Source organism: Phocoena sinus, chromosome 16 (genome assembly GCF_008692025.1).
Source record: "Phocoena sinus isolate mPhoSin1 chromosome 16, mPhoSin1.pri, whole genome shotgun sequence".
Classification (NCBI taxonomy): Eukaryota; Metazoa; Chordata; class Mammalia; order Artiodactyla; family Phocoenidae; genus Phocoena; species Phocoena sinus.
Genome location: NC_045778.1, coordinates 54907623 through 54920227, shown reverse-complemented (window position 1 = coordinate 54920227; position 12605 = coordinate 54907623). Strand labels below are relative to the sequence as shown.

The window sequence follows — 12605 nt, the reverse complement described above, 5'->3', positions numbered from 1 at the left end:
CATACTACCCAGTACAAGTGCTCAATAAACGTAGGTATTATGATCTTAGAGCCACCAGCTGCAGGATAGATGCTGGAGCCAGGGCCTCGAAGGTTCCATGGAGACAAAGGGATGAAAATGGCACTTCGTTTGGCTTCAGCTCTGAGAGCCAGGTGACCAGCGACCTCAAATCCCAAAGACCCCACAAACCACGGCCAGTTCAAGGTCTGCCAAGGCTCACTGGAGGCTGCTCCCCACCACTAGCAACCCATGAAAAGATGGCCAAAACCCTCAACCTATGCCAGGCCGTGGGAGCTGGCCATCCATCCAAGTCTGCCCAGCAGGTTCCAGGGCTGTCGCAGACCTGGCTACTGTCCCCTCACTTGGTCCCTGAGAACAAACTGGGAAGCATCTTTTAAACCAGGCATCCAATTCTACAACGGACAATCTGCTTTCCAGGCCATCCCACCTTTGGTCCTCTCCATGCTGTGGACCCCAGGCAGCGGGAAGGCACAATCCACTGCTAGTAAAACCCTCCATGGCTCCATTTTCCCAGTGGCACCTGCACTTTGAAGATGTCCATCACTGGCCTGCTCTGAGGCCCTCACACACACCTCAAGGGGACAAGGAGGTGGCTTTCCTTCTATGAGGCCACTGACCCCAAATGATGAAAACCATGTTTCTCACACTCTGAATCCCATGTCCTGAAAGCTACTTGTGCTATAGTCTGTATTTCACCATTAGACATTGTTTTCATTTTCCCAACACAAAATATTGACTCTGCTTTTTCAAACTATACTCTGGCCTCATTCTTTCCTGAAAATAATCTATGATTATTCTCTAGTTTAAAAAAAAATTGCTGTTCTAAGCCATGCAGGGTAGAGTTGTTTTGATATTCCTAAAGATGGCCAGAATGAGAGAAATGAGTTAGTGTTTATTGAGCATTTACTATGTGCCAGGCACCTCGCTTCCCACCTGGAGTGGACTATCTCATTTAATCCTCACAGCAGCCACACAAGATAGAGATCACTATCTACCCACTTTACAGATGAGGAAAGCAGCACAAAAAGGCTTGGGGGCAAGGCCCCTGCAGCAACTCCAGTGTGGCTGCAGCCAATGGTAGAACAGGGCCAAGTGTGGAGCCGGTCCATCGCAGCACCCGCCTCTACTGTCACCGGGATGCTCTCTAGCTAGTGCAGGCTGTTCCTGCTCTAAGGGAAGTCCCTTCTGGTTCCATCCTCCAATGCTGCGGGGAACCCGCATCTTCAAATGGGTATGGTGTGGCTTCCACAGTGAGGGGCTGGACTGGATTATCTCTGAGCATCCCTCCAACTGACCTACTGTGACACACGCCCTCCATGAGAAAAACTGCCTTCCTGGGCCTGTGCTACCACTGCTGTCCCCTTTTGCTCAAAAGCCCTACTTTCCACTCCTCCAGCATCTTTACTGTTCCTCTGGACTACCAGGCTACTGAGGTCGCTTTGGTACTTTTTTTTGCCACTTTGGTACTTTTTAAAGTGAACATGCTCTTCTGTAAAAACTGCTAGGACAAGGTTCTGGCTGCTTCCCTGTCTCTTGGGGCCCCCTGCTGGGGCTCCCCCGTACTAGGGGAAGTTCCCAGACCGAGGCCTCAGTGTGCTGCGAGGACCCCTCAGGCACCGCAGTCTGAGTTGTACGTGCATGGGGTCATGAGGATGTGACTGCAACCTGACCTCGACTCCAAGGCAGAGTCTCTCCACCCCCCTTTACTGCCTCAGGCCGAAGGTCTTGAAGACACTGCTTATATCCAGCTGTGGTCTGCAAAGTGCCATGCCAAGCCTCTTGCAGCCACTGCTTAACCTCCCTGGGCCTCAATTTCCTCCCCTGTAAAATGGGAAGAAAAAGTGCCTACCTCTTAGGGCCGTCTTGAGGATTAAATGAAATAATGTGTGTAAAGCACGTATCACAGCGCCTGGCACCCAGTAAACACCCCCAAACCCTAGCTCCCAGGGAACTGCTTCTACTTCCCACCTCACAGCCAATCCTCTTTCCGGCTGGTTCTCAGCCTCCCCCAGGGCTGATCCTTTTCTGCTTTCTCAGAGGGATTAGCTACAATCTTTCCATTCTAAAGCCTGCATTGCTTAGTAGTTACCAAGTTCTGGTCCCCAGCCCAACCCCCAGCCCTCACAATGTGGTCACAAGTCAATCCAACAGGCATCTCGCCGAGGCCCTCCTGCGCAAGGCACAGCTTTCCTCCCCCAACCCCAGCTCACACCCCAACTTCAGCCTCCACAGCCCCTCCGCCCCGTCTTGCAGACACAGCCCAGGCCTGCAAACTCGGCCAGTGCTGGGGGGGACCTGGCTCTCCAGCCTCAGGGAGAGGGGGCATTCAAGGACCAGGACGAAAACATAGGAAGCTTGAGGCCTTTTTATTGACAATTCTCCATATACACAGACATCCTTTTAGTTCCTCTCCAGTGTAAAAAAAGCACAAGCACTTAACTCTCATATCTCCACAGGAGCCCAAGGAAAGGGGGACCCTTAACTCTCATATCTCCACAGGAGCCCAAGGAAGGCGGTCTACCAAAGCCCACCTGGCTCCCCAGGGACTTGCCCCACTTGGCCTGGAGAAGTCCCCTGGCTCCTAGACTGGCTGGCCTGGAGGGAAAGCTGGCCTAGGATGATCCTTGTCTCCCCAACCTGCCACCTTGTGTCCCTGCTTAGGGTATAGAAACGTCTCTGCCTCCCAGGGTTCTGAGTCCCAGGCAGCCCATGAGTTCAGGGAAGCATCCTAGGGTAGGAGAAGCCCCCGTCCTCTTTATCCCATTCCTTGTGCCACATGTTCCCCGGAACCATGCAATAAATAAATAAATACTTCAAAAAGGCAGGGAAGCTCCTGGGGAAGGAAGGGGTGCCTGAGCCTGCTCATGGCTTAGGGAGAGACACTGTGCCCCTAGAAGCCCAGAGTGAACGTGAAATTGTTGGAGAGGGGACAGGGACCCCAAGTGGCCTTACCCCATAACTGCTGTCCTGCTGGAGAACAGCCCTGGAATCTGAGACCCAGCCCAGCGAGATCCTACACTTCTCAGGCCCCCAAAGGTTGAGGGCTTCAGGACCTCTGCTCTGCTTCCTGGTCTCACACTCCATGGGACAAGGGGCCAGGGAGGGGAATTGTAGCTCTAGGCCAGAGAAGGGGTGCCCAAGGCTCTGAACACAGGAAGCAGGAGTGATCTGAGTGCCCAGCATCTACCGGGCAGAGCTGAAAAGACCAGAATAACATGTGGGCTGAGATTCTGTAAGTCAAGGTCCCTGCAAGGTGGGGCTGAGGCCCTCTGAGCTGCCAGGGTGCCCGTTTTGCTCTGCTTAACACTGAAGGATTCTGCCAGGCCCTCCTAGACACGTCCTCCTCTGGGGGAATTTGGGAACTTCAACCCTGTTTCTAGAAGTACTTTTGGTCTTGATAGCCCTCACCACACCCTCTGGTGGGGAAATGATGAGGTCCTGATGCCTGAAGGGACATTTGAACAGAACTGGGACACGTGCAAGCCCTTCTGCAGGCTCTCAAAGGGCAGGGGCTTGGCCCAATACCCAGCAGGGGAAGAATCTCTTTTCCCAATCTCTGACCTCCAGTCTTCTAGAATTCCCAGGCCTGCAGGGACACCCTGATCCCAGGTGAGACCAGGCCTGGCTCACTGCTGCCCTCTAACTTACATTCCCTGCCCAACCCTGAGTCCACTAACAGCCCAGAGCAGAGCAGGGCAAACACTCCAGTCCTTGTTTGAGAGCAACCACTACTGGCCATCCGTAGGAGTGGAGAACAGCTCCAGAACCCGGCTGGAGTCAGCGAGGGCAGGAAGGGGAAGCCTACCTAGCACTCAGGCCACATTTGCCCAGCACATGCCACATGGGGCTAAGGGTGGGGAGAGCGGGGTCTACTGCTGGCCCCAGGGATAGGCGCCCGCTTGGACCCTGGGCCCTCTTCTCACTTGCTCAAAGTCTGGTTACACGAGGCACACACAAACACAGTCTCTCTCTGGGCTTCAGGGGCTGAAAAGGAGGAAGAACTTGGTGAGATGCTTCCTCGTGCCCTCTGGCTCATGACCCCAAACACCAGAACCTCCTCCCCACTCCCCGAAGCCCCACACAGACCACCCATCGTCCAGCCTACAAGCTCGCTGTCCCAGCTCACCAGCCTGCCCTCAGAGAATTCTCTTTCCACAGGAACTGGGGACTTTGGGGGTGACCATACCAACAGCAGGCCTCACCCAGATGTTCTATGCATTAGAAATTATTTTAGCACCAAAAGAATACCTTTAAAAATGTTTTTTAAATAAAATACCAGAAGAAAATTTTCCAGAATGTTTTAACAGTGGTTATTATCTCTGGGTGGTAAGATTACAAGATTATTTTTCTCTTCCTTCTTCTTCTGTAATTCCCAAATCTTCTAGAATAAGCGTATGTTACTAGCATGACCAGAAGAATGAAAAAAGGACACTCCATTTAACATTGTAACATAGTGCAAAGCAGTATGTAATACATGCTCCCATTTTTTTTTAGAACATGCATATGTATTTATCCCGTGTGTGACGGCATTAATGACCGGGAAGGGTCCACGCCTAACAGTTCTCTCTGGGAGAGATTAGGAATGTTTTCCTTTCTTTGGCTTTTTGTTTTGTTTACAATGAGTAGGTATAGCTTTTATAGAAGGAAAAGAAATTTTTTTTTTTAGTTAAAAGCATTACCAAGGCCATGAGAAAGAATGAAATTCAGGAGGTGGTCTGCCTGGAGGAGGCGGGCCTGGCGCTGGGAGCCTTGGTGGTGCTGCTTGTGCTCTACTTTCTAACTTTACTGAGCGGTGGGAGGTAGTCCTTACTGCGCTTCACGATTCAGGTGCGTTTTATATATATATATACTCCTGTCCGCGCATCAAATGTTTTCGTTTTTCCTTCGTTAAAGGGAGATGGAGGAGATCCCGAGTTCCCTGGACCTCTCACTGACCCCTGGCTCCCTGCCCACACACAGCAGCCCCCAGAGGAGGCGGGAGGTAGGCGCGCCCTCCCGCTGCCCGGACCCCCAGCCTGCACCACTCACCTGTGGCCCCCATGGAGGACCTGGGAACCTTGAAGGAGCAGCACCGAGAGCAGAAGCTGTTTCCACAGTTACTGCAGTTCCGCTGCAGACAAGAGCCAGGGTCAGTCTTGGATCGCCTGCCCCCGGGCACCTGGAGCTCCTTTCCACCAGCTGGCCCCAGCCAGAGAACCTGGGACAACTATGGGAGTGGGGAGGTGCCCGAGCAGGGCAGGACTGAGACCAGATGGGACATCCCAAGAGAAGGCTGGTGAAGGCATGGGCACAGGGCAGGGCTCCGGAGACCCACTCATTTGAGCAAACCTCAGACCAGACCTCAGGCCCAATGTGGCCCAAGCAGTCAGACTTCATCTGTGACCTCGAGCTACTCCCCTACATCTCGTCCCAAGTCCCCAGCAAACACACCCTCGAGAAGACTTACCCTCTTCTTCAGCACTGAGAAGGTGGCCGAGCAGCCCGTACAGCTCCCTGAGAAACAGAGGCAGCAGCTCAGCTTTGACCCAGCCCAGGCCTTGCAACTCTCGTCTTCTCCTGACTCTTCTAAATGGGGACACTCAGGGCACCAGCCCAGCCCAGACTCCTTGGCTGGGAGCAGAGTGCAAAGTCCAGATCCAGAGCCAGAAGGAGGGATTCAAACTAAGAAGGAAAAACCGACTCCACACTCAGTTCCCTGCCATTATGCTCCACTGCCCACCACAGCTCTGCCTGCCTCAAGGACCACACCTCTCTGCAGTCCCAGAGTGGCGCTTCTGGAACTGAATTCCTCATCTTCCCTCAAGATTTAATAAGGACAGAGACACAAGAAGGAACCCACGTTCCCTCCCTCTCAGTCCCTCTGTGCATGTGCTACCTCCCCAGGGTCCTATGGACACAGCTTTACTCCTTGCTCTCCTCGTAACCCAGCACCTCTGGCCCCACGGCCGGGGCGCCCCCCAGCCAGCCCTCCCCTGGGCCGTACCGAAGTTGTTGGTCGGGTACCGCTTGCGGAGCCTCTCCGTGAGCCTCGACACCTTGTTGCGCAGCACCTCGTTCTTGCTCAGGAACCCGTTGTCCTGCAGGGCCAGCTCATCCTCTGCCGGGCACGGGGCCCCCTCGTCATCCTCCTGTGGGAAAAGCTGCTTCCAGTTCTGCCCACCTTGTGGCAGGGCTCCGGGATCTGTGTGCATGGCGGACCCCGAGAGGCGTGGCAACCACCGGCTCGGCCACCCTTCCCCCGCATCCCGCCAGCCCCTGCCCACCTCACCAAGGCTGCTACTTACCAGCACCACCAAGTGGGTCTCCTGCCTCCCAAGGTGCAGGGGAGAAGGAGAGAAAACAGAGAGAAGATAGCAAGAAGGAAGCTGCTGGGAGGGGGGCCCCCAAAGGAAAGGAAGCACGTAAGTGCTATGCTGAGTCTGTCTGAGCACGTCCCAAAGGGTGACGTTAACAGAGGCCCCTGTAAAAGGACCCCAACATCAAATAAGCTTGGGGGAAGCTGTGTATTACTGTTTTTCAAACTGGGTGAAATTAATTTGGTCGTTATCTTAATAGAACAGAATTGAACAGGAAAGAAAATATCCCTTACAATGTATTTTTCAGGAAACTCGTTTTATTTAAGTTTTTCATATTTCACAGACATAAGTGTGAACTGGGTCAAGATGTAAAATGTGTTCCTTACTCTAGGTCATGAACAAACCTGCTTGAAAGCCCCTGCTATATATATTCCCTACCACCACCACCAAGACTCAGAGTCCACAGCCGCTTCAAGTCTTAGAGAAATCTTAGCAGTTGAAAATGTAAATGCCCACATGGACGAGGCTAATATAATAGTTAAGCGGGCTGGGTGTAAATCATAGGCCTGGTGAAAACTCACAAAACCTCCATTTCTTGTATCCCCCACTTTACAAAGAGACATAAAGAGAAGTGATTTCCTACTATAAGAAAAGCCGGGGCTTCCCTGGTGGCGCAGTGGTTGAGAGTCCGCCTGCCGATGCAGGGGACACGGGTTCGTGCCCCGGTCCGGGAGGATCCCACGTGCCGCGGAGCGGCTGGGCCCGTGAGCCATGGCCGCTGAGCCTGCGCGTCCGGAGCCTGTGCTCCGCAGCGGGAGGGGCCACAACAGTGAGAGGCCCGTGTACCGCAAAAAAATAAAAAATAAAAAAAATAAAAAAAAAAAAGAAAAGCCACAGGGCTTCCCTGGTGTCACAGTGGTTGGGAGTCCACCTGCCAACGCAGGGGACACGGGTTCGAGCCCTGGTCTGGGAGGATCCCACGTGCCGCGGAGCAACTGAGCCCGTGCACCACAACTACTGAGCCTGCGCTCTGGAACCCATGAGACACAACTACTGAGCCCACGTGCCGCAACTGCTGGGGGCCGTGCACCTAGAGGCCATGCTCCGCAACGGGAGAGGCCACCACAGTGAGAGGTCCATGCACCGCGGTGAGGAACGGTCCCCACTTGCCTCGGCTGGAGAGGGCCCACGCACAGCGGCGAGGACCCAATACAACCAAAAAAAAAAAAAAAAAAGAATAAATAAAATAAAATTTAAAAATATATATTTAAAAAAAAAAGAAACGCCATAGTGCAAACGTGACAATAAATGGCAACTGCCACTAGGACTCGGTGACCGGGGACAACAGGAAGTGGTGAGGACTATGTGACTTCTCTAAAGGAGACAGTCACTCCTCGGCTACATTGACTGCTACAGACTCAGGGCTCCCAGAGCTTCTGAAATTTTAGAAAAACTGAAAACCTAGAGTTTCCACCGCCATCTCTCCATTTTTAAATATTGGCTCAAAAAATTATTTTAAAGCTTCTCATGCCAAATAAAACACTTCTGCAAACTATGAGTGTGAACCACTGTCCTAAAACCAGGAAGACTGTCTAACTCTCTGACTTAGCACTTGGCCATGCAACTGCTTTCTCCAATGTCCCATCCTCACCCGTCAAAGGGACATCTTACAGACCTCATCCTTCAGAAGAGCAGGCAGAGACCCCAGCAGTGCCCTCCTCCACATCTGCCTTCCCCACATCTAAGGCACCAAGCCCACAGTCTCCAGCCAAGGCAGTAAATGACCCACCTCCCCCAGCAGTGCATTTTCCAGAGTCTTCCAGAGCCATCCCTGCCCTGGGCACCCAGGACAGATGCCTAGGTCAGCAAAAGGATGGGTGGAGGTTCAGTGGCACCCTTTGAACCAGTGAGTTTTAGCTCAGAGCAAGTTTCAGCTTCTCACTTGGACATAAGAAAACTTTAAAGACCCAGACTTGGAATGTGAGAAGCTACATGGCTCCAGGACCACCCAACTTCTGACCTGGTCAGCTGAGGGTGCCGGGGAAGGCCACCCACCTCAATTGCATCTTTAAACTCCTCGTCAGGCTCGGCCTCCTCAGCCTCCTCCACACTGCCTGGCGTGAGGTCCTGGGGAGAGAGACTCTATTACAGTCAGAGAGATGGCAGCCCTGCCCCAAAGGTAGAGGCCACCTCCCCGGAGCCAGCATCCAGATTTCTCAAAACAATGGTTCAAGGGACTCCCCTGATGGCATACTGGCTAAGAATCCACCTGCCAATGCAGGGCTGCAACTACTGAGCCTGCGCTCTAGAGCCCGCGAGCCACAACTACTGAGCCTGCGCGCCTAGAGCCCATGCTCTGCAACGAGAAGCTACCGCAATGAGAAGCCTGCGCACCGCAACGAAGAGTAGCCCCCGCTCACCGCAAGTAGAGAAAGCCTGCGCACAGCAACGAAGACCCAACACAGCCAAAAATTTAAAAATAAAAAAAATTATTTAAAAAAAAAAAAAGAAGGACTTCCCTGGTGGGACAGTGGTTAGGAATCCGCCTGCCAATTCAGGGAACACGGGTTCAAGCCCTGGTCCGGGAAGATCCCACATGCCGCAGAGCAACTGAGCCCATGTGCCACAACTGCTGAGCCTGCACTCTAGAGCCCATGCACCATAACTACTGAGCCTGCGTGCCACAACTCCTGCAGCCCGCATGCCTGGAGCCTGTGCTTTGCAAGAAAGAGAAGCCACCGCAATGAGAAGCCCGCGCACCACAACAGAGAGTTGCTCGCCACAACTAGAGAAAGCCTGCGCACAGCAACGAAGACCCAACACAACCAAAAAATTAATTAATTTTTAAAAAAAAGAAAAGAAAAACAACGGTTCACGCCTCAGAGGAAATGGCACAACTGCCAGAAAGGAAGAAGTCAGGGGAAAGAGAGCAGTCTGTAACCTAGCAGGACAGGGAGATGGGACCAAGGCCACAAAAGGACGCACAGTGGCTGGAGAGCACTGTGGTTGAGAGCACAGGCTCTAGAACCACAGGGCATGGATCTGAGACGTGGGCCCACTGCCCCTGGACAACCACTCTGTGCCTCAGCCTTCTCTTCTACAAAGGAGAATAATCTCATTCTCAGAAATAACCTACACCTCCTGGGGTTAACGTCTATAAAGTACTTGGAACAGCAGAGTAAACACTCGATAAAGCACAGCGTAGCTCTTGTTACTAGTTAACTATAGTCATTACCATTAAGCACTTCAGAGGAGATGGGCCTGGGAGGGAGCAGGAACTACAGAGGCCAGCCCAGGAGTTATTTGGTATGAACAAGCTGGTAATAGAGAGGCTGGGCAGCCCGCCCGCAGCAGGCTCTGCCCGGGTGGTTAGGGGCACTCACCTCTGTGGGCGTGGGCGCAGGTGCAGGTGTGCAGTCCGGCAGAGCGCCCTTCCCCCCGGCATCCGACGGTGGCGGGCTCTCAAAGGCACTCTCTTCCTGCTTGGGGTTCATCCGCCGCTGCAGAGATGCCCTATACTCAGACACCACTACCCAGAGCAAGGAGAACAGGGTGGGAGGCAGAATCAGGATGGAATGAGCAGTGCTCTGGGGGTACCCACTACTGCAGCCAGCTGGCCGCCTCCTCCAGCACCCCCTCTCGGCAGCAGGAAACAGTCGCCCTCCTAACTCTGAACAAGTCACCTAACCCAAGCCTCACAAACAAGACAGATGTACCAATACCTACCCCATGAGGTTGTTAAAGAGAGATTAAATGTAGTAAGTGCCTGATAAATCATGGCTTCTATAATTAATTTCCAACCACAGGGAGGAAAACAAGTATAGCAATCACCCCAATACATGTACAGGCCCAGGCTTCTACGGCTCAAGGCCTCTCCAGACTGTTTCGGTGCTTTAGAAGCCAGACGGCAGACAGGTACTCTGGGATCACAGAGATGAGGCAGCAATTCCTGGGGGGGCTGCATCCTGGGAGGTGGATGGCAACACTGGGAAAACATCCCTCCCTCATCTCCCAGAAGCCACCATATCATGTGAGCAGTGATTCATCTGTCTGGGGAAGGGAAAGGGACCCCTAGTAGCAGCCTCCCCTGTATCCCACTGAACATCTGAGAGGCAGAGCCCACCACTCTCCAAGGGAGGACCCTAGTGTGGTGCTGCCCCCTTGTGGAAGGCACAGCAAACAGATGATCAGCCGTAGAGATAAAGGGGAATCTAACCAGCCCTCAGAGCCGGGTCCCATCTCTGTCAGGCTCTCCAGGGCTTACCTCGGAAGAACTCCACATTTCCCAGAAAGAGTGTGCTGTTTAAAAGGGCAAGGACCCAGCACAGCGGCAGCAGATACAGTATGCAAACCGTGCCCAGAAGAGCCCCATAGAACCTGGATCGACAGAGAGGAACCACAGGATCAGAAATTCGTAAGATCAGAAGGAAACTGGTTTAGGGCACACCCACATGGGGGTCTGGGCAACAAACAGCTATGGGAACAGTTAATAAGCTGACAAGATCTGCTAAGCAAACAACTGGAAAGTAAAGGGAGGAGGAAGGATTTACAACCACCAACAGGTCACAACTGACACAGGCGGGGCCGCCTAAACTGGTCCAACACACCTCTCTCCTCAGGATCTAGACTCTGAAGTCTAGAATAAGACAGACGTGGATCTGAATCCCGCTCTGCCACTTCTTGCTGTGTGACCTTATGCAAGTCCCTTGGCTCTCTGAGTGTTACTTCCTTCACATGTAAAATGAGGACTAAGTCTTCCCTGGCGGTCCAGTGGTTGAGAATACGTGCTTCAAACGCAGGAGGCGTGGGTTCGATTTCTGGTTGGGAAACTAAGATCCCCCACGTACAGTGGTGCGGCCCAAAAAAATGAGGACTGAAATAGCACCTTCCTCATAGGGCTACTACCAAGAGTGAGACAGTACCATGGAAAGCCCTGAGCACAGTGCCTGGCACCAGGGGAAGGCTAAACAAGTATTAGTTGTCATTATTATTCATATACAAAGAGCCTTAAAAACATTCATTTCATTTGATTCAATAGTTCCATCCTAGTATTCCAAGAAAAAAAAAAATTTCGAAAGATTAAAGCTATACCCATAAAAACGTGCACTACAGGGTTAGTAATAAAAAGTAGAAACTGACTAAACATATCACAGAATGGTTCCATAAATTACAGTATAATCACCATCTATATTAATGTTGTATTACAAGTAATTCCAAAAGCTATGTAGCAACATGGAAAACCAGTTATATGATAACAATAAGTGAAAAAAAAAGGGTTCTCACATACACTATGAGCTATAGAGAGCATTTGCATGTGACAAACTCTACAAGGCAATCCAAACATGAGACTGGCTGCTATATCAGGGTGGGAGATTCCATGGTGAGTTATTTTTCTATTATTAAAATATTATGACCACACCTAAAAGAAGGTGTCTGAACAAAAGCAGCGCATTCAAGCCCACAAGCCTACGTACAGGTCTGCACACAAGAGCCTAGTGGGCTCTTTTCCCCTGAGCTAGGGCAACAGGAGCCCTCTCGAGGCAGCTGGCTTTGCCTGGGGTCCCCAGGGCAGCGGTGGTGGGAGCGGGACGGGCACTCACTGTGAGGACACGGTGGGGTTCTCCCAGTGCAGCACGCGGTAGACGGCTTCACAAGTGCAGCACAGGCGGCTCAGGAAGGCCTCCAGCTGGATCAAGCTGCAGACACAACATAGGGGGCTTGTGCAAGCTATACGCCCTGCCTCACCCAGAGGGATCAGAGAGTTCGGGGAAACTTCGTACACTTCAGCCCCCTTTTTTGAACCCTTGCCAAGGTTCCTGCTTTGGTCTCTTCCTAGATGTTGATGTTGGGCTGGCTACTTAACTTTTCCAAGGATGCAGTTTTCCTCTATAATAGGAGGAGCAGGGTACCCACCTCCCAGATGCACTGGAGCTGTGAGGATAAATGGCAGGATGTAGAGCAATGTGTCTCCACCTGGGAGGTAAGGTAGACTGACATGAAGAGTTTTTTTAAATGGATGCCCCCCAAAAGCAAAGAGCACATGCTTGTGAAATGAGAACCCAGATCTTGGTTTCTGAAGCGCTCTTCGGAGAAATGGCTGATTCTAGAACAGGGCAGGGAATGTGCAAGATGAATGTGAACATTCTGTTGTACCACAGAATAAGGAAGCACTCAAAAATGATGGGGACACATTGAAAGAACACAGGGGCCAGTTCAAAAGAGTTCCATTGACAAATCTAGGACTGAGATCAAAATTAACAATGACAATAATAAATTATAACCCATTGA

General features: G+C 52.0%; 1 protein-coding gene across 3 annotated transcripts in view; it reads right to left on the bottom strand.

Moving 5' to 3' along the window:
* Nucleotides 1–12605, bottom strand: part of ZFYVE27 (zinc finger FYVE-type containing 27) — a 76149-nt gene that overhangs the window by 54500 nt on the left and 9044 nt on the right. For 2 of the 3 annotated variants that reach the window (XM_032607789.1, XM_032607786.1), the window contains exons 5-11: nucleotides 11918–12013; nucleotides 10582–10694; nucleotides 9701–9846; nucleotides 8373–8444; nucleotides 6005–6149; nucleotides 5468–5514; nucleotides 5050–5131 (exon numbers count right to left, since the gene is read on the bottom strand). In XM_032607789.1, coding sequence (XP_032463680.1) covers nucleotides 5050–5131; nucleotides 5468–5514; nucleotides 6005–6149; nucleotides 8373–8444; nucleotides 9701–9846; nucleotides 10582–10694; nucleotides 11918–12013 — 701 coding nt within the window. Of the gene's footprint in view, nucleotides 1–2368; nucleotides 4006–5049; nucleotides 5132–5467; nucleotides 5515–6004; nucleotides 6150–8372; nucleotides 8445–9700; nucleotides 9847–10581; nucleotides 10695–11917; nucleotides 12014–12605 lie in introns of those variants that run through there. The other variant, XM_032607788.1, reaches the window with a different exon arrangement.